The sequence below is a fragment of the Palaemon carinicauda genome, chromosome 22 (assembly GCF_036898095.1).
Source record: "Palaemon carinicauda isolate YSFRI2023 chromosome 22, ASM3689809v2, whole genome shotgun sequence".
Lineage (NCBI taxonomy): Eukaryota > Metazoa > Arthropoda > Malacostraca > Decapoda > Palaemonidae > Palaemon > Palaemon carinicauda.
The window spans coordinates 116,364,488-116,384,198 of NC_090746.1; the positions used below are offsets into that span (position 1 = coordinate 116,364,488).

Sequence of the window (19,711 nt, forward strand, 5' to 3'; positions counted from 1 at the left end):
TACAATGCTAGACTCACAAGATGTGTCTGCCATGCACATCCATAAACGTTGGCTACGTGGAAATTCATACAGTGCAGTCCATTCTACTGGTTAAATTCACGTTATTGTAGCGCTTTGCGAACATTAAAGTCTTCAGCTTTGTATAATTCATGCCAGGGAAGTTGCATTTGAACTGCTAAGAATATTGAGAGGCCATACGTATTTAAAAGACAGTAATAAGTATTTAAAAGGCTGCAAGAATTCTTACAATGACGTAAAAAGTACTCTATGAGCTAAGACATATTCTACGGGCGAGAAATGTCAGACACGCAACAGCGTGGTAAAAACTTTACACATTGGTGAAAGGATTGATCCATAGTATTTTGTAAGGGGTTCAAGGAAAAAATTGAAAGAAAAGAGAGAGAGAGAGAGAGAGAGAGAGAGAGAGAGAGAGAGAGAGAGAGAGGATGCAAGGGAATACACGGATCCCTGGAAAAGAAGTGCCATAATTAACAGCACACGACAAAGAGGTGAATTACTCAGTGTAAGAAACTGATTTAGCTTGTTACTAACGTGCCTACGTAAACGATAGTGCACTAAGTGACCAATACGTGTTTCCTGCACAAGGGGCTCATCCATGAATTTTAAGAGTCTAGTATGAACGTGGCAATCAAAGTTATTCCAAGTACTGTACCTGCCGCACCGGAAAATTATAAATTTCATGAAATACGTTTATCCAAAACAGTGTTTATATAAAAAATGTACAGAATAAAAATGCTACGGTGTTGTACTGTTATGAAATACTTTTGCATTTTCTACATGGGAAACCGAGCCATACTTTTTGCTACTATCATTACAACTATCATATCTCATCAACCGTAAACAGAACCCACTTTGCTCTGAGAGAGAGAGAGAGAGAGAGAGAGAGAGAGAGAGAGAGAGAGAGAGAGAGAGAAATAACTCTGGAATATTAGCTCAGTTTTCCTCCTTTCGAATCCGCAAAAATGGCCTCAGGCAAGACAGCTCGCTCCTCTTCTACCGCGGCCACCGAGATCAGACCCGTATCCCCCCTATCACAACAGGGTGTGATTTAAAGAGTTGCCAAGGATGAAATTTCGACGTGGAATGTCACATTTATTGAAGGAAAAGGTCATATTTGTTTACCACTATGGATAGATTTACGTTTCTCAATCTGAGGTGTATTATAGAGGGTAGGTATCCTTCTCAATTTAATTAAAGCTCTTGAAAGATGTATTTGTTATTGTAGGAATTCTCCCCCAGCTAGGCGAATGCAATATTGTCTTCATGCAATAAGTAAATTGCAGAAGAATTTTTGTTGTTTAATAATTCGAACGATTCCTGGTAATGTTAAGATTGTGAAATATATGAGACTTTATGGGAATAATGTTGAAACTAGACTTCTCACCACAAAAATAACAATTATCTCAGTTTGTAATTAAATGGTCTTATTATTTTTCAAAGTTATTCAAAGATTTACATTAAAACCAAGCAACATCCAAAATGAACGAAGATAAGAGAAAACGCCTGAATGGTAACAAATGCAGGCAGTCAGCAAGAAAAGAAACGGTTATCTGGAGCTATGCAACAATTCTCTCTCTCTTTCTCTCTCTCTCTCTCTCTCTCTCTCTCTCTCTCTCTCCATAACGAGAAACCTTGAATGGGATTTAGATATCTAGAAAAAGGTAAATTGAAAATTCTACTAGAAGATTTAATAAAAAAATATCAATTTCATATTTTCTTGCGCAAAGTTGTTAACTTACAAAAATTTTTATTAGCCTTCCACCACCAAAAGTATAAATACAGGGCCAATAACATACAGCATTTTATCTTGGCCACTAGACCCCAGACTTTAAACTTAGTTTTTTTTTAATGTAAGCACGCAAGCTTTCTCTCTCTCTCTCTCTCTCTCTCTCTCATGCAACCTTTCCCGCACTAATTTCTCTCTCTCTCTCTCTCTCTCTCTCTCATGCAACCTTTCCCGCACTAATTTCTCTCTCTCTCTCTCTCTCTCTCTCTCTCTCTCACATGCAATCTTTCCCGCACTTTAATTTTCTCATTAAGAGAACAGTTACTTTCAAGAGATAAATCTCGGGGAAGCGAACCAGATCAGCGGTCCGCATCCCTCCTTTAAGGGTGTCAAGGTCCTCCGATAGAAAAGTTAGAAAAGATATACGATTCGAATAAGCCCAAGATAATTAGTTAAAAAAAAAAGAAAAAAAAAAAGACTTTAAATACACTGGAACTAAAATCAAGCACGGAGGAAAATAAAAATTATAAGCTACGACTCCTTTGGAAGAAAAGAAAACTAACCAGCGGACATATTGACTTCCGGTAGCGAATACTGAAAACATCAAGGTGAGGAAACGAAGACGCATCATAGATATGGCTAGATTCATGATGAACGTAATAGTAACTATATCATTAGCATTATTATTCGCTAAGCTACAACCCTAGATGGAAAAGCTGGAGATTATAAGCCCAAGGCTCCAACAGGGAAAAATAGCCGGCGAGTAAATGAAATAAGGAAACAAGCTACAAGATAAGCAATGAATAATGAATAAATAAATATTTTAAGAGCAGCAACAGCATGGAAATAAATCTTTCATATATAAACTATAAGCATTAAAAAAATAGGAGGAGAAATAATATAGAACATTATGCCCGAGTATACCCTCAAGCAAGAGAACTCTACCCCAAGACAGTGGAAGACCATGGTGCAGAGGCTGTGGCACTACCCAAGACTAAAGAATAATGGTTTGATTTTGGAGTATACTTCTCCAAGAAGAGCTGCTTACCATAGCTAGTCTCTCTTCTTCCCTTACCAAGAGGACAATAGCCACTGAAAAATTGCATTGCAGTTGTTAACACCTTGAGCAAAGAAGTGTTGTTTGGTAATCTCAGTGTTGTCAGGTGTATGAGGACAGAATGTGAAAAAAATAGGTCAGACTTTTCGGTATATGTGCTTGTAAGGGGAAAATGAGCAGTAACCAGAGAGAGGGATCCAAAGTAGTACTGCCTGGCCAGTCAAAGGACCCAATAACTCTCTTGTAGTATCGCAACGGATGGCTGGTGCCCTAAAGAAAAGGAAAACTCAAGAGATGTCGGGGTTGGCTATATCTAAGGGGGATTAACTTTCTGTAGGCACCAACGTAGGCACTTGAGTGTCAATAATAAATAGGACTTTTTCAGCAACTCACCTTATCTATAAAAGTGTGTACGATCTTTTATCCATTACCTTTAAAATACTAGTGGTGAGATAAAAACAAGAGATTATCAACACTATCAGTGAATTCCCCTTGAGAATCCAATAATCGTACCTTCAGATAATTCCGATCAAAATTTATCTTAGGTTTTATCGTTTGAGATAATGACCAACAGTAATAACAGACAGCTGGGGTGTTACCTTTCTAAAGATCAATCGACTGATTAGTAATTATATTTTAACAAAAATTTAATATGTAAAGTTTATTCCTTCTCCCACGTAACTTGGGGTTGTGGTGGCCTGGAGGTAGCGTCTTAGCCTGGTGATTGTCAGACTGGGGTTCGAGTCCCGCACAAACTTGTGAGCTATGGATGGGGGGTTTGGGGGAGCCTATAGGTCTATCTGCTGAGTCATCAGCAGCCTTTGCCTGGCCCTCCTTGGTCCTGGCTTGAGTGGAGAGGAGGCTTGGGCGCTGATCATATGTAATATGGTCAGTCTCTAGGGCCTTGTCCTGCTTGATAGGGCGATGTCACTGTCTCTTGCCTCTGTCATTCATGAGGGACCTTTAAACCTTAAAACTATTCATGCCACCTAGATTATATGAACATTCATTATAAAGATGATTTCACGATAAACGGATTGGTAAGTATACAAACCATTATTTCATAATTTGAAAACTTCTTTTCGGAGATCCCAACACAATAGAAGTTGATGAAAATAAAGAAAGAAACACGGAAGTTAGGTCATTTAATTCAAGAAACGATTAACAGAAGTTACGAATCTTGCAAATGTGTTTAAAGTAAGTAATTCCAGCCACTTTTTAAAAAAAAAAATAGAAACTTCTTTGTGGTAATTCCAGACAACATAACATTTAGAGGACAATTATGTTACTAAGAGTTACTAAATAAATATAGTCTCAATGTTAAAGCTCTTTTCAAGTCTTTGAGATACAGTATTATCATTATCAAATGTTTGTGCCCGCAATAACAAATGAAAAACACATCTAAATATTTACTAAAAGAAAAATTCAAATTAGATTTTTGTATGTCATGGCTATTCAAATAGAAATTTAACATCCTTGCAGATATACAGACAAGAGATGAAATTTATGGCACCCACTTTAAGGTGCAATTTTCATGCTAGACTTTCTCTTATCGCATTAGAACTATTATCTCTCTCCATCAGACTGATAAGTTGATAACGAAGTGATCTAGTCAGCAAGACGCTCAGAGTAGCACAGGGAAGCACTTAACTTTAAATGGCTACTTTTCAGATCCTATACTGCAGGTGAATACTACTATTCTAACAGGACCTTCACTAATTAATTTCATCGTATACATTCCAAGGTTTTCAACATTTCGCACAGCATATTGCTCGTTAATTGTAAAATCCTTATTATCGAAGCACTTAGAAAACAAGAAAGTCTTCAGTTTCCACTTGAAAGCCTTAATATCTTCAGTCTTTCGGATGTCTAGTGGAAGCATATTATACTTTAAACTCTATAGAATGTTATAGATCTTGACTGTACAGTGTTTAAGGCGGGCTGCATATTTGAAAGCTCTGAAACCTACAGTAGACCATCTTGGTTCCGATAATTTAAAACCATCTGTAACTAGTCACGATTTGTTGGCTGCATATGTAGCAATTCGCGTCCCAAGATCAAATTTAAGTCTACGAGAGAGAGAGAGAGAGAGAGAGAGAGAGAGAGAGAGAGAGAGAGAGAGAGACCCGTAACCCTAGTCAAAATGACTGAAATCTCATGCAATTATCGCTTACACGCGATCTTCTCCACCCGAAACGTCAAACCGATATTTAGTACAGTTACGAAACGCCAGCTAAGTCCTTTTGGGGATCAACAAGATTAGGTCATCATGATGACAGAACACTACCGTCAACACACACACACTCTCTCTCTCTCTCTCTCTCTCTCTCTCTCTCTCTCTCTCTCTCTCTCTCAACCGAATGTCACAAATCCGGCTGTTATTAGAACGTGAAAGAATGTAAATGATGAATGTACCCAAATGATCGTGAAGTAAAATTCGAAACTAGTTATATATATATATATATATATATACACATACATACATTATGTATATATATATATATATATATATATAGAATTATTTAAAGAGATAATCTCATAATATAGAAAGTATTATATCATTCACGGAAAGGTCGAGTTAAATGCATATACTTATTAGTCAACATGCATCAAGTATAGAGAATAAAGAAAATTATAATCTTAAAACCAGAAACTGAACAGTTGAAATACCACTACCAATAAAAATGAAGGAAAGCAAATCAACTTGCTTTCAAAGACCGTAGCTGTTTCTGAACAAGCAGTTAAGATAGTGAAGGATGCCATATTAGTTTCTACGCATGGCAATCTATATTTTAGCTGTTGTTTTTATGACATATAAAGAAAATTACAAGATACAAAGAAACCCAGTTCAGCAATGGCCGTAAGAAATAAATGGCCGGAGAGAAACTGGTTATCGAAGTTTGGAAAAAAAAAGTTTCCAAGTCAATGATTTCGGTACGAAGTTTCACTCTCAGAAGCAGAAGAGAAAAAAATTGAGTCTACAACTAATAAAGTCACGTAAAGTTATGACCATAAAACGCAAGACTGAATTGCACCGAGTAAATACAAAGTCAGTGTAAAGTAATATAAAGTTAAATTCTATAAAATAAACTATGTCTTGAGTAAAGTCACGACCATAAAACGCGAGACTAAATTGCACCGAGGAAATGCAATGTCAGCGTAAAGTAATATCAAGATAAATTCTATAAAATAAACTAGTCCATATCTTGAACTTTTAATTTATCATCCATTTGCTTTTACGCTATTTCCTCCAGACCAAACTACAGCCTTGAGACTCAACTGGCAACGGGGTACAACCTTGATACGGGCTTAATCTTCGTCGCATCAAAGTGCCCAATATACTCAACTTCACAGGACCTTTGTTGGGAAATGGAACTGGAGGAGGCTGTCAATTTACGTGTAATTGGACCAATCAGTATTTCAAGAGATAGAGGCGTTGTGACTGTCACGAATGGAGTTGAATGACGTTTAAGTTTCCCAACTCAATTTGGTCAATAAAGAATCCATTATTTATGAAAACAGGAAAGGTATAGATGTCTAGATAATTCTTATATTTCTTAAAAGATCAGCCATCTGAACCTAAAATTAAATTGATAGGGGTGAAAGCTACATGCAGAGAAACAGAAAATATCTTTTTTTAAATGTGATGAAAAAAAGTGTGGTGAGAGAATAATGAACTAAGGCAAATACAGTAGATAAGCAAAAAATATATACTCACACACACACATATATATATATATATATATATAATATATATATAATTATATATAAATATATATATATATATATATATATATATATATATATATATATATATATTATATATATATATATATTATATATATATAATATATACTGTATATATATATTATATATATATATACTGTATATATATATATATATATACTGTATATATATACTGTATATATATATATATATTTACTATATATATATATATATATATATAAATATATATATATATATACATATACTAATTAAGGATTAAAGTTGTTCTATTCTTAAAGTTTTCTCTTCCTCCTCCCGCAGGTAGGATAGCCTAATTTAATTTCGACTCGATCATGGAAAAAATAAATAATCAAAAACTAATCAACGTTATCGAAAACTTACAAAATAATAATAAAAAAAAAAAAACAGAAATATCAATCTCAAAAAGAAAATATTTTGACACCTCAATATTATTCCAGTTTGAAAACAGACGAATCATACTATCAAGAACCATTTCAATTTATTGCCAGGAAGGATTGGGACTACATGAGAAGCTTGAATATATGAAACCTTCATAGAATGGGATTAGTGATATCTTAACAAGAGACAAATGGATTTCCCATCTGCAAGGGCCCGTGTTTAAAGGCCTCTCATGAATGGCAGAGGCAAGGGACAGTGACATCGTCCTATCAAGCAGGACAATGCCCTACAGATTGACCATACATATGATCAGCACCCAAGCCCCCTCTCCACCCAAGCTAGGAACAAGGAGGGCCAGGCAATGGCTTCTGATGACTTGGCAGATAGACCTATATGCTTCCCCAAACACCCACATCTTTAGCTCACAAGAATGGTGAGGTTGCAGCGACTAAAGAAACTACGAATCTGAGCGGGACTTTAACCCCTGTCTGGCGTTCACCAGTCAGGGACGTTACCGCATCGGCCACCACCACATAGGATGGGGCAAACATAACCCACCACTCGATGGTAACACTGGCTATCACATACAAGCCTAATTCTACCCCTGACTGAGACAACCACTCGATGGTAACACTGGCTATCACATACAAGCCTAATTCTACCCCCGACTGAGACAACCACTCGATGGTAACACTGGCTATCACATACAAGCCTAATTCTACCCCTGACTGAGACAACCACTCGATGGTAACACTGGCTATCACATACAAGCCTAATTCTACCCCTGACTGAGACAACCACTCAAAAGTTATCTTATCCAAGACGTGGCTGACCTCCATACAGGAGAGGCCAAAGATTTGAAAGTTGTGATATCAATACCAACACATTTGTTGTTTATAAGGAGGTCTGACGAACAAAACCTGTTTTACTGATAGTTTAGATTAAACCATCCATGTGATATATATAAAAAAAACATGCCCTCAGTAAATGCCAACCTACTGCCAAATGTTCAGAATATACAGGTATATCCTTAACAGGAAATTGAAGACTTTGTGGTTTTCTGGTCGTCATAACATTGAGGTTTTGGCAATTACAATGGTCTGCGTGATGTGATCCTTCAAATGTTTCTTTTCATTTTTATTATTATTAATAACTGAGCTACAACCTTAGTTGGAAAAGCATGATGCTATAAGCCCAAGGTCTCCAACAGGGAAAACAGCCTAGTGAGGAAAGGAAATAAACTACAAGAGAAGTAATAGAATAAAACATTAACATCACTAACAACATTAAATCATACCATAACTATGAAAACTTCATTAAAAACAAGAGGAAGAAAAACAGGATAGAATAGCGTGCCCGAGTGTACACTCAAGCAAGACAGTGGAAGACCGGGATACAAAAGCTATGGCACTACCCAAGACTAGACACCAATGGTTTGATTTTGGAGTGTCCTTCTCCTAGAAGAGCTGCATACCATAGCTAAAGAGTCTCTTCTACCGTTACCAAGAGGAAAGTAGCCACTAAACTATTGCAGTAGTTAACCCCTTCAGCGAAGAAGAATTGTTTGGTATTCTCAGTGTTGTCAGGTGTATGAGGACAGAGGAATGTGAAAAGAACAGGCCAGATTATTAGGTGTATGTGTAAAGGAATGTGAAAAGAACAGGCCAGATTATTAGGTGTATGTGTAGGCAAAAAAAAAAAAAAAATGAGCCGTAACCAGAGAGATGGATCCAATGTAATACTGTCAGGCCAGTCAAAGGGTTCAATAACTCTCTAGCGGTAGTATCCCAAAAGGGTGGCTGGTGCCATGGCCAACATACTACCTACTATCTATCATCTGGGTCAGGTAGTTAGTAGTGAGTGGGGCTAGAAAAGCAGTCTTCGAAATAAATACCTGTTTACGCTCATAATGATTAAACCACGGCATATTAGAGAGGGTCCCATGGCAATAGTTTTCTAAGGAATGCAGTGCTGATAACGATTGAAGAAACCTTAAGTACTTTATTCATACGATACAATCAGGGTACAATCAGGCACACTGTTCTATCTAGTTTCTCTTCCTCTTTTGTTAAAGTTTTCATAGTTTATACAGGAAATATTAATTTTAATGTTGTTACTCTTCTTAAAATATTTCCTTTTTCCCTTTTTTTCCTTTCCTCACTGGGATATTTTCCCTGTTGGGGCCCCTGGGCTTATAGCATTCTGCTTTTCCAACTAGGGTTGTAGCTTAGCAAATAATAATAATAATAATAATAATAATAATAATAATATGATTAATTCAAGAGATCATTGTCATATAGTTATACAATTAAGATTTATTTTCCCCAGCTATCAATACTAATAACATATCCCGTCTCTATGTAATAACAGTTAATGCTACCAATAACCTTGCAGAAATTGATCACAACTACAACAACCATCAGTTAAACAAGATGTGTGATGTTGTAAATTGTTAAATTAGATGGATTTGTTTATAGATAAATGAAATTAAATGTGATTATACTGTAAATATTGTGATTATAAAGAATGTAATTTAACTTTTTAATAAAAAGAAAAAAAAATATAGTACTGCATTAGGTAATCACAGCTAAAATATTCATGCACAATGTAGAACGTGTTCTTAATGTTACGACGTTCAGCGATATTGCAGAAATAAAAATATTGAACTAAAAAAAAAAAAAGAAAAAAAAAAGTTCAACATCTATGGTGATAGAAAAGGGTAATTAGCCAAATATTACAATTATGAATTCTGCTTCAGATTCATTATACAGAAACTATGAGCTTATAAAATTTAGCTACAATCTAAAAACATCATATAGTTAGATTGGACATTATTATTATTATTATTACTTGCTAAGCTACAATCCTAGTTGGAAAAGCAAGATTCTATAAGTCCAAGGGCTCCAACAGTGAAAAAAGCTCAGTGAGGAAAGGAAATCTACTTCATAAGAAATTTAAGAACAACAACATTAAAATAAATATATATAACTAAACAAACTTCAAAATAACAAGAGGAAGAGAAATAAAATAGAATAGCGTGCTCGAGTGTACCCTCAAGCAAGAGAACTCTACCCAAAGAAAGTGGAAGACCATGGTACAAAGGGTATGACACTACCCAAGACTAGAGAACAATGGTTTGATTTTGGAGTGTCCCTCTCCTAGAAGAGCCGCTTGCCACAGCTAAAGTCTTCTACCCTCACCAAGAGGAAAGTAGCCACTGAACAATTACATTGCAGTAGTTAACCAACCCTTGCGCAAAAAAATTTAGTTTTTATAAAAAAAAAAAAATTAAAATCTACATTCGAAGTTGAATAAAAGAACGAAACTGTTTCACAGTAAACCTCACTTTAATCTATATAGGGCATTTTATTATATACAAAATAAAAATCTTTATATATATATATATATATATATATATATATATATATATATAGCATATATAGACAGAGGCACACACAGCCTATAAACTCAAATATTTTAACTAGAATATGTGAAAGAGAGAAAGAGAGAGAGAGAGAGAGAGAGAGAGAGAGAGAGAGAGAGAGAGAGAGAGAGAGAGAGAGAGAGCAATCAATTCAGTAATACCAAGCAATCAACAGATTGGGGTTTAGATTGGAAAATATGCCTTCGTTCCTAAATTGCTGGACAACTAAACCATTGAGAGCATTTGTCCCAATACTACCTAATACGGAGTTCGGGAAAGAAACTGCTCTAACGAATTCGTCCTAATCCTTGGAATATTTGGATTGGCCTATTCTAGAAAATGAACTATCATAGTGCAATATTTCCCGTTTAGAAAAGAAATTAGCAACATAAAAACAAAAAAAATTTAAATCTTCTATTTCCAAAGTCATGAAATATAACTGTTCAGTAGAGTGAAGTAACGTTAGTTCTGGTTATTTGCTCACTCCGCAAAATAAGTTTGCGGGCACTCTTTCACTTTATTGATAGGTGCAAAGCCTCTAAGCTTTTTCTTATTGTAATTTGCCTTATTTTACCTCTGCCATACATAATTTAATAATGGAATTCTCAATCTTTAAATTTATCCCATTCTACCTTGAAATCAGATATGATAACACCTTACTGTTGTCACCAAGATATTAAGTGGTACAGCATATAAACACCTACAATATTCAAACGGGCTGATGTAGCAACCTAGGACTAAGTGAAAACTGGAAGAGTACGTTTTTTTTTTTTTTTTTTTTGAAGTTAATATAGTTTATATACGAAGGAACTAATATAAGGTTACTGTTCTTGAATGGTTTAATTTTAATTGTCCATTCTTCTCTTGTATTTTACTTCTTTCCTGGTTTCCTTTTCTCACTGGGCTATTTTTCGCTGTTGGGATCTTCGGGCGTATTAGCATCTTACTTTTTTAAACCAGGGTTATAGCCTAACTTGTAATAATAATAATAATAATAATAATAATAATAATAATAATAATAAATAAATAACAATCAGTCGCCATGCCTTCCTACCTACAAATGAGGTGCAGGATATATATAAAATATATATAATCCATAATCTATTTATATATAATATATATATATATATATATATATATATATATATATATATATATATATGTATATATAATATACAAATATAATTCAAATATACATATATATACACACCATCCCCATACATATACACAAATACCAATACACATTGTATCTTCTTCCCCACCGTTATCCCTACATTAAAGGGTCCGTTGCCTGATGCGCCCTCTCCAGTAGCTTCGAACAAAGGCATTCTCTTCCACCAAACCTCTTATTTCCATATCATCCTTTCCACCTTATCTCGCCATCTAATTATTCGCCTCCCTCTAGATCTCCCCTTAACAGGTTCCTCCCAAGCTCTCCTCACTCCCTCCCCGCCATCCATCCTCATGTGCCCACACCATCTCGGCAATATTTACTATACCTGCCATTCTTCTTATTTCATAATTTTCCAATCTTTCAAACAGTGATATTCCCATAATGCACCTCAGCAATCTTATCTCTGTTCTCTCGAGCTTCGCTTCCTCTTTTCGTCTCAAAGCCAAAATATCTAAAAGAATGCCTGTATAAACTAGAACTAGAAACAAATGTTAACATAAGACACATGAGTGACAAACAAAGGCTATCTGAACCAAGAACAAATAGTAAATTTGGTGAAAGGGCTTTTAGCTACTGTGCGCCTAGACATTATAATAAACTGCCAACCGAAATGAAGGACCTAAAGGGAGCAATTGAATTTAAGAAGAAACTAAAGACATTACTTTTCACAAGATCATATGATTTGGAAGATGCTACAATCAAAGAATTGTATAAGTTATAATGAAAATGTTTCGTTAGATGATTAATATGGACCCGACCGAGAAGTAGTTCACTTGACTTCAGTGGAGGGTTGGATTTAAACCCAAAACAAGTAAACATATCAACACTGTTCTTATTACTTTTAGGGGTTTATTTCTCGCCCTCCATCAGACACTAAGAGTCTGTTCAGGCAGGCCTTGGTGTGTGAAAATAATTTCTTTCCAGTATTTTTTTGCTCCGTATCTTTTCAGTTATTCGCTAGCATTTGTATTCAGGCTTAATAGTTTTCAGATCACTATTATAACGCTTTCCAAAGAGTGCTACAGATCTTATCTTTTACCTTGATTGACATTTTCCTATCACATACCACTCCTGCTACCTCATTCCACCAATACATAAGCACATATATACTCATACATATAAATATAAACATTTACACACATAATATACACATGTATATAATACGGGTAAAAGTATATTTAAACTATTACAGATTGATCTACATGTGAAGCTGATGATACATATGGCATTGGAAATAAATCAAAAGCATAATTATTACTATTACTTAAGCTACAACCCTAGTTGGAAAAGCAAGATGATATGAACCCAGGAGCTCCAACAGGGAAAATAGCCCAGTGAGGAAAGGAAAAAGTAAAATTAAATATTTTAGGAAGAGTAAAAACATTCAAATAAATATCTCCTATATAAACTATAAAAACTTTAACAAAAAAGGAAGAGAAATAAGATAAAGGTGTGCTCGAGTGTACCCCCAAGCAAGAGAAGTCTTAACTCAGACATCGACAGATCCTATTAGATTTCTTAAGATAACATGATAACGAGGGAGATATATTTTACGATGATCTTTCAAAAGGCCTAAGTACAGTGATAACAAAATAGATACAGGGGCAAATCTTCACTAGATTCAGGGGTTACACATCTGTTACCGATAGGCGGACTACTCGACGTAGCCTATTATCAGCACATATTAGATTTTGAGTAATAATTAATCAGATAATCTATAGCGAATCTTATCTTGAAAGAAAGTGTCCTCTAGCAGATTTCCTATCGTTACTTGTTTTGGGTTTAAATCCAACCCTCCACTGAAGTCGAGTGAACTACTTCTCGGGCGGGTCCATATTAATCATCTAACGAAACATTTTCATTATAACTTATACAATTCTTTGATTGTAGCATCTTCCAAATCATATGATCTTGTGAAAAGTAATGTCTTTAGTTTCTTCTTAAATTCAATTGCTCCCTTTAGGTCCTTCATTTCAGTTGGCAGTTTTTTTTTTTTCTTGGAGGAAAAATATCTTCCATTGAACAATCATTTAACGATTTTATGTGGTAATATGCCATTCATGTTAACGGACTAGCCTAGACTATAATGTTTTGCATTTAAAAGATTCTAAGGAGAGAATTGCTATGAATATATAGGATAAAATATAATGTCTTCGTAATATAATTCTCTCTCTCTCTCTCTCTCTCTCTCTCTCTCTCTCTCTCTCTCTCTCTCTCTCTCTCTCATATTAGTATAATGCCTTCGTTATATAATCAACCAGCCCCACTCTTTTTCTCAGATTGGAACTTCGTATAGCCCAGAGGTATATCCTACAGGCGGGGGTAAAATAGATTTCATGAACTATATTATTTTGTTAAAATTGTCATATATAATAATAAAACCATGAAAAGGGTTTCGATATAAAAGATATTAGTAATGGTTTTGTAGGCTAAACTACAATTTTTATTAGTCAAAATAAAATAAAATATGTAATGTAAGTAAAATATTTTGTCTAATTTCCCACTTTCCATTTCTGCACAACAGAATGACAGCTTTAGAAATTAACTGCACAAAGTTGGCCAAACCAGATAATCATGTAGTGAATTAAAGAAATTGCGAAGCTTAAGATTTGGAATTGAAGAGATTAGCGGAAAACACAATCAAGGATAAACGGAGGTCATAAATTGCATCTTGTAGAAAAAAAAAAAAGTGATGACTTTTTCTTCTGTAAGTGCTTAGATGATGTGGATTTGACAATAAATACCAGTTATGCAGTGTGACAGGCAAACTACCCAAGTATGTATACGATAAAATCTTGTAGGTCCCGTAGGTATAGAACTTGGAAAGCAGCCTTTAAAATTAGAATAAGGTTCCTGTTCCCCTTCATTTATATCACGGAATAAGAAAACGAGACCTCAACATCCCTTTATTTCTATCACGGAATAAGAAAACGAGACCTCAACACCCCTTTATTTCTATCACGGAATAAGAAAACGAGACCTCAACACCCCTTTATTTCTATCACGGAATAAGAAAACGAGACCTCAACATCCCTTTATTTCTATCACGGAATAAGAAAACGAGACCTCAACACCCCTTCATTTATATCACGGAATAAGAAAACGAGACCTCAACACCCCTTCATTTCTATCACGGAATAAGAAAACGAGACCTCAACACCCCTTTATTTCTATCACGGAATAAGAAAACGAGACCTCAACATCCCTTTATTTCTATCACGGAATAAGAAAACGAGACCTCAACACCCCTTTATTTCTATCACGGAATAAGAAAACGAGACCTCAACATCCCTTCATTTCTATCACGGAATAAGAAAACGAGACCTCAACACCCCTTTATTTCTATCACGGAATAAGAAAACGAGACCTCAACACCCCTTCATTTATATCACGGAATAAGAAAACGAGACCTCAACACCCCTTTATTTCTATCACGGAATAAGAAAACGAGACCTCAACACCCCTTCATTTCTATCACGGAATAAGAAAACGAGACCTCAACACCCCTTTATTTCTATCACGGAATAAGAAAACGAGACCTCAACATCCCTTTATTTCTATCACGGAATAAGAAAACGAGACCTCAACACCCCTTTATTTCTATCACGGAATAAGAAAACGAGACCTCAACATCCCTTCATTTCTATCACGGAATAAGAAAACGAGACCTCAACACCCCTTTATTTCTATCACGGAATAAGAAAACGAGACCTCAACACCCCTTCATTTATATCACGGAATAAGAAAACGAGACCTCAACATCCCTTTATTTCTATCACGGAATAAGAAAACGAGACCTCAACACCCCTTCATTTATATCACGGAATAAGAAAACGAGACCTCAACACCCCTTCATTTCTATCACGGAATAAGAAAACGAGACCTCAACACCCCTTTATTTCTATCACGGAATAAGAAAACGAGACCTCAACATCCCTTTATTTCTATCACGGAATAAGAAAACGAGACCTCAACACCCCTTCATTTATATCACGGAATAAGAAAACGAGACCTCAACACCCCTTTATTTCTATCACGGAATAAGAAAACGAGACCTCAACATCCCTTTATTTCTATCACGGAATAAGAAAACGAGACCTCAACATCCCTTTATTTCTATCACGGAATAAGAAAACGAGACCTCAACACCCCTTTATTTCTATCACGGAATAAGAAAACGAGACCTCAACACCCCTTTATTTCTATCACGGAATAAGAAAACGAGACCTCAACATCCCTTTATTTCTATCACGGAATAAGAAAACGAGACCTCAACACCCCTTCATTTATATCACGGAATAAGAAAACGAGACCTCAACACCCCTTCATTTCTATCACGGAATAAGAAAACGAGACCTCAACACCCCTTTATTTCTATCACGGAATAAGAAAACGAGACCTCAACACCCCTTTATTTCTATCACGGAATAAGAAAACGAGACCTCAACATCCCTTTATTTCTATCACGGAATAAGAAAACGAGACCTCAACACCCCTTCATTTATATCACGGAATAAGAAAACGAGACCTCAACACCCCTTCATTTCTATCACGGAATAAGAAAACGAGACCTCAACACCCCTTTATTTCTATCACGGAATAAGAAAACGAGACCTCAACATCCCTTTATTTCTATCACGGAATAAGAAAACGAGACCTCAACACCCCTTCATTTATATCACGGAATAAGAAAACGAGACCTCAACACCCCTTTATTTCTATCACGGAATAAGAAAACGAGACCTCAACATCCCTTTATTTCTATCACGGAATAAGAAAACGAGACCTCAACACCCCTTTATTTCTATCACGGAATAAGAAAACGAGACCTCAACATCCCTTTATTTCTATCACGGAATAAGAAAACGAGACCTCAACACCCCTTCATTTATATCACGGAATAAGAAAACGAGACCTCAACACCCCTTTATTTCTATCACGGAATAAGAAAACGAGACCTCAACACCCCTTTATTTCTATCACGGAATAAGAAAACGAGACCTCAACACCCCTTCATTTATATCACGGAATAAGAAAACGAGACCTCAACACCCCTTCATTTATATCACGGAATAAGAAAACGAGACCTCAACACCCCTTCATTTCTATCACGGAATAAGAAAACGAGACCTCAACACCCCTTCATTTATATCACGGAATAAGAAAACGAGACCTCAACACCCCTTTATTTCTATCACGGAATAAAAAAACGAGACCTCAACATCCCTTTATTTCTATCACGGAATAAGAAAACGAGACCTCAACACCCCTTCATTTATATCACGGAATAAGAAAACGAGACCTCAACACCCCTTCATTTCTATCACGGAATAAGAAAACGAGACCTCAACATCCCTTTATTTCTATCACGGAATAAGAAAACGAGACCTCAACACCCCTTCATTTATATCACGGAATAAGAAAACGAGACCTCAACACCCCTTTATTTCTATCACGGAATAAGAAAACGAGACCTCAACACCCCTTCATTTCTATCACGGAATAAGAAAACGAGACCTCAACATCCCTTTATTTCTATCACGGAATAAGAAAACGAGACCTCAACACCCCTTCATTTCTATCACGGAATAAGAAAACGAGACCTCAACATCCCTTTATTTCTATCACGGAATAAAAAAAACGAGACCTCAACACCCCTTTATTTCTATCACGGAATAAGAAAACGAGACCTCAACACCCCTTTATTTCTATCACGGAATAAGAAAACGAGACCTTAACACCCCTTTATTTCTATCACGGAATAAGAAAACGAGACCTCAACACCCCTTTATTTCTATCACGGAATAAGAAAACGAGACCTCAACACCCCTTTATTTCTATCACGGAATAAAAAAAACGAGACCTCAACACCCCTTTATTTCTATCACGGAATAAGAAAACGAGACCTCAACACCCCTTTATTTCTATCACGGAATAAGAAAACGAGACCTTAACACCCCTTTATTTCTATCACGGAATAAGAAAACGAGACCTCAACACCCCTTTATTTCTATCACGGAATAAAAAAACGAGACCTCAACACCCCTTTATTTCTATCACGGAATAAAAAAACGAGACCTCAACACCCCTTTACTTCTATCACGGAATAAGAAAACGAGACCTCAACACCCCTTTATTTCTATCACGGAATAAAAAAACGAGACCTCAACACCCCTTTATTTCTATCACGGAATAAGAAAACGAGACCTCAACACCCCTTTACTTCTATCACGGAATAAGAAAACGAGACCTCAACACCCCTTTATTTCTATCACGGAATAAAAAAAACGAGACCTCAACACCCCTTTACTTCTATCACGGAATAAGAAAACGAGACCTCAACACCCCTTTATTTCTATCACGGAATAAGAAAACGAGACCTCAACACCCCTTTACTTCTATCACGGAATAAGAAAACGAGACCTCAACACCCCTTTACTTCTATCACGGAATAAGAAAACGAGACCTCAACACCCCTTTATTTCTATCACGGAATAAGAAAACGAGACCTCAACACCCCTTTACTTCTATCACGGAATAAGAAAACGAGACCTCAACACCCCTTTATTTCTATCACGGAATAAGAAAACGAGACCTCAACACCCCTTTACTTCTATCACGGAATAAGAAAACGAGACCTCAACACCCCTTTACTTCTATCACGGAATAAGAAAACGAGACCTCAACACCCCTTTATTTCTATCACGGAATAAGAAAACGAGACCTCAACACCCCTTTACTTCTATCACGGAATAAGAAAACGAGACCTCAACACCCCTTTATTTCTATCACGGAATAAGAAAACGAGACCTCAACACCCCTTTACTTCTATCACGGAATAAGAAAACGAGACCTCAACACCCCTTTACTTCTATCACGGAATAAGAAAACGAGACCTCAACACCCCTTTATTTCTATCACGGAATAAAAAAAACGAGACCTCAACACCCCTTTACTTCTATCACGGAATAAGAAAACGAGACCTCAACACCCCTTTATTTCTATCACGGAATAAGAAAACGAGACCTCAACACCCCTTTATTTCTATCACGGAATAAAAAAACGAGACCTCAACACCCCTTTATTTCTATCACGGAATAAGAAAACGAGACCTTAACACCGCTTTATTTCTATCACGGAATAAAAAAAACGAGCCCTTAAGGACTACTAACAAGACAATATAACACTAATATCTACACAGAGGACCAAGAACACTAATGTTATGATAGTTCAGTGGTATATTAGGTATACATGCAGACATTAGGCCAGTTACGCGTAAGAAAATTATTTTGATGGTGTCAAGATACCGCAATGATATTAGAACGATTTTGATTGAACACTTGCTAAACCATTTAATCAATATTACACTTCTCCCCAAATAAACTACAAAAAGATGCATGACCTTGGAATATTTAAGATAGAAATATATCTATTGAAACGTCTCATTTACGATGTGTATTCGAGGAAACTAACATTAATTGATGGAGGAGAAAAGGCCCTTCAAAAACCAGAAAAATAAAACGAAGACTTAACATCAGCTATTTACCTGTCACATTTCCATCAAGAGGAGTCGGCTGCTCCTCCAGGCAATTCCGATCCCAGGTCGTAAAATCGTAAGGCATTTTTGAAGGAAAACTTGCTTCTTGACAGTCTAGTCGTGTCAATTAAAATCGTCGTCTTGAAGTGCCGTTCTCCAACTAATGCTGGCTGGCAATCAGCTGAACAATTGCGAATGGTCAGTCATGTACTTTATCAGCTATGTTTGATCTTATCGGACGCTCGACAGGGCTGTCAAGTGTCTCAAATTACGGGACGGCTTGGCGAGGAACACGGTTGACGTTTCCACTGCCACCAGCTGACGGACGTCTTCTTACCAGGAGTCCAGGAAGAAGAGTGAGGACTGAAACGCCCCGCTCCGTGGAGGACGGGTCAGAAGAGAATATCGGCTGTCGTTGGGACTTGGCTCCTCCCACCATATGGGTAGTATAGACACGTTCGACCCTCCAGGCTTCTTACCCTGTTATGTTTACGTAAAAAGCAGACTGAGAAAGTGCTCAGTGTTGCTAAGGAAAGAAAGTGAGACCGGACAGAAATGGTAGATACCAAAGGTTAAAAGGTAAATGGCAAGGTGGTTTCTTTGCTTGTCTTTACGCTAATTGCGTT

At 36.3% G+C, this 19,711-nt stretch overlaps 1 protein-coding gene across 1 annotated transcript in view; it reads right to left on the minus strand.

Annotated features, from left to right (window-relative positions):
* The window catches only part of LOC137616715 (carotenoid isomerooxygenase-like), a 42,036-nt gene extending 22,557 nt beyond the window's left edge, over positions 1 to 19,479 (minus strand). Inside the window, exon 1 of the mRNA XM_068346718.1 lies at positions 19,095 to 19,479. Within this exon, the coding sequence (XP_068202819.1) occupies positions 19,095 to 19,170 (76 nt within the window). The 5' untranslated portion in view covers positions 19,171 to 19,479. The remainder of the gene's footprint in view (positions 1 to 19,094) is intronic.
* Between the last annotated feature and the right edge of the window lie 232 nt (positions 19,480 to 19,711).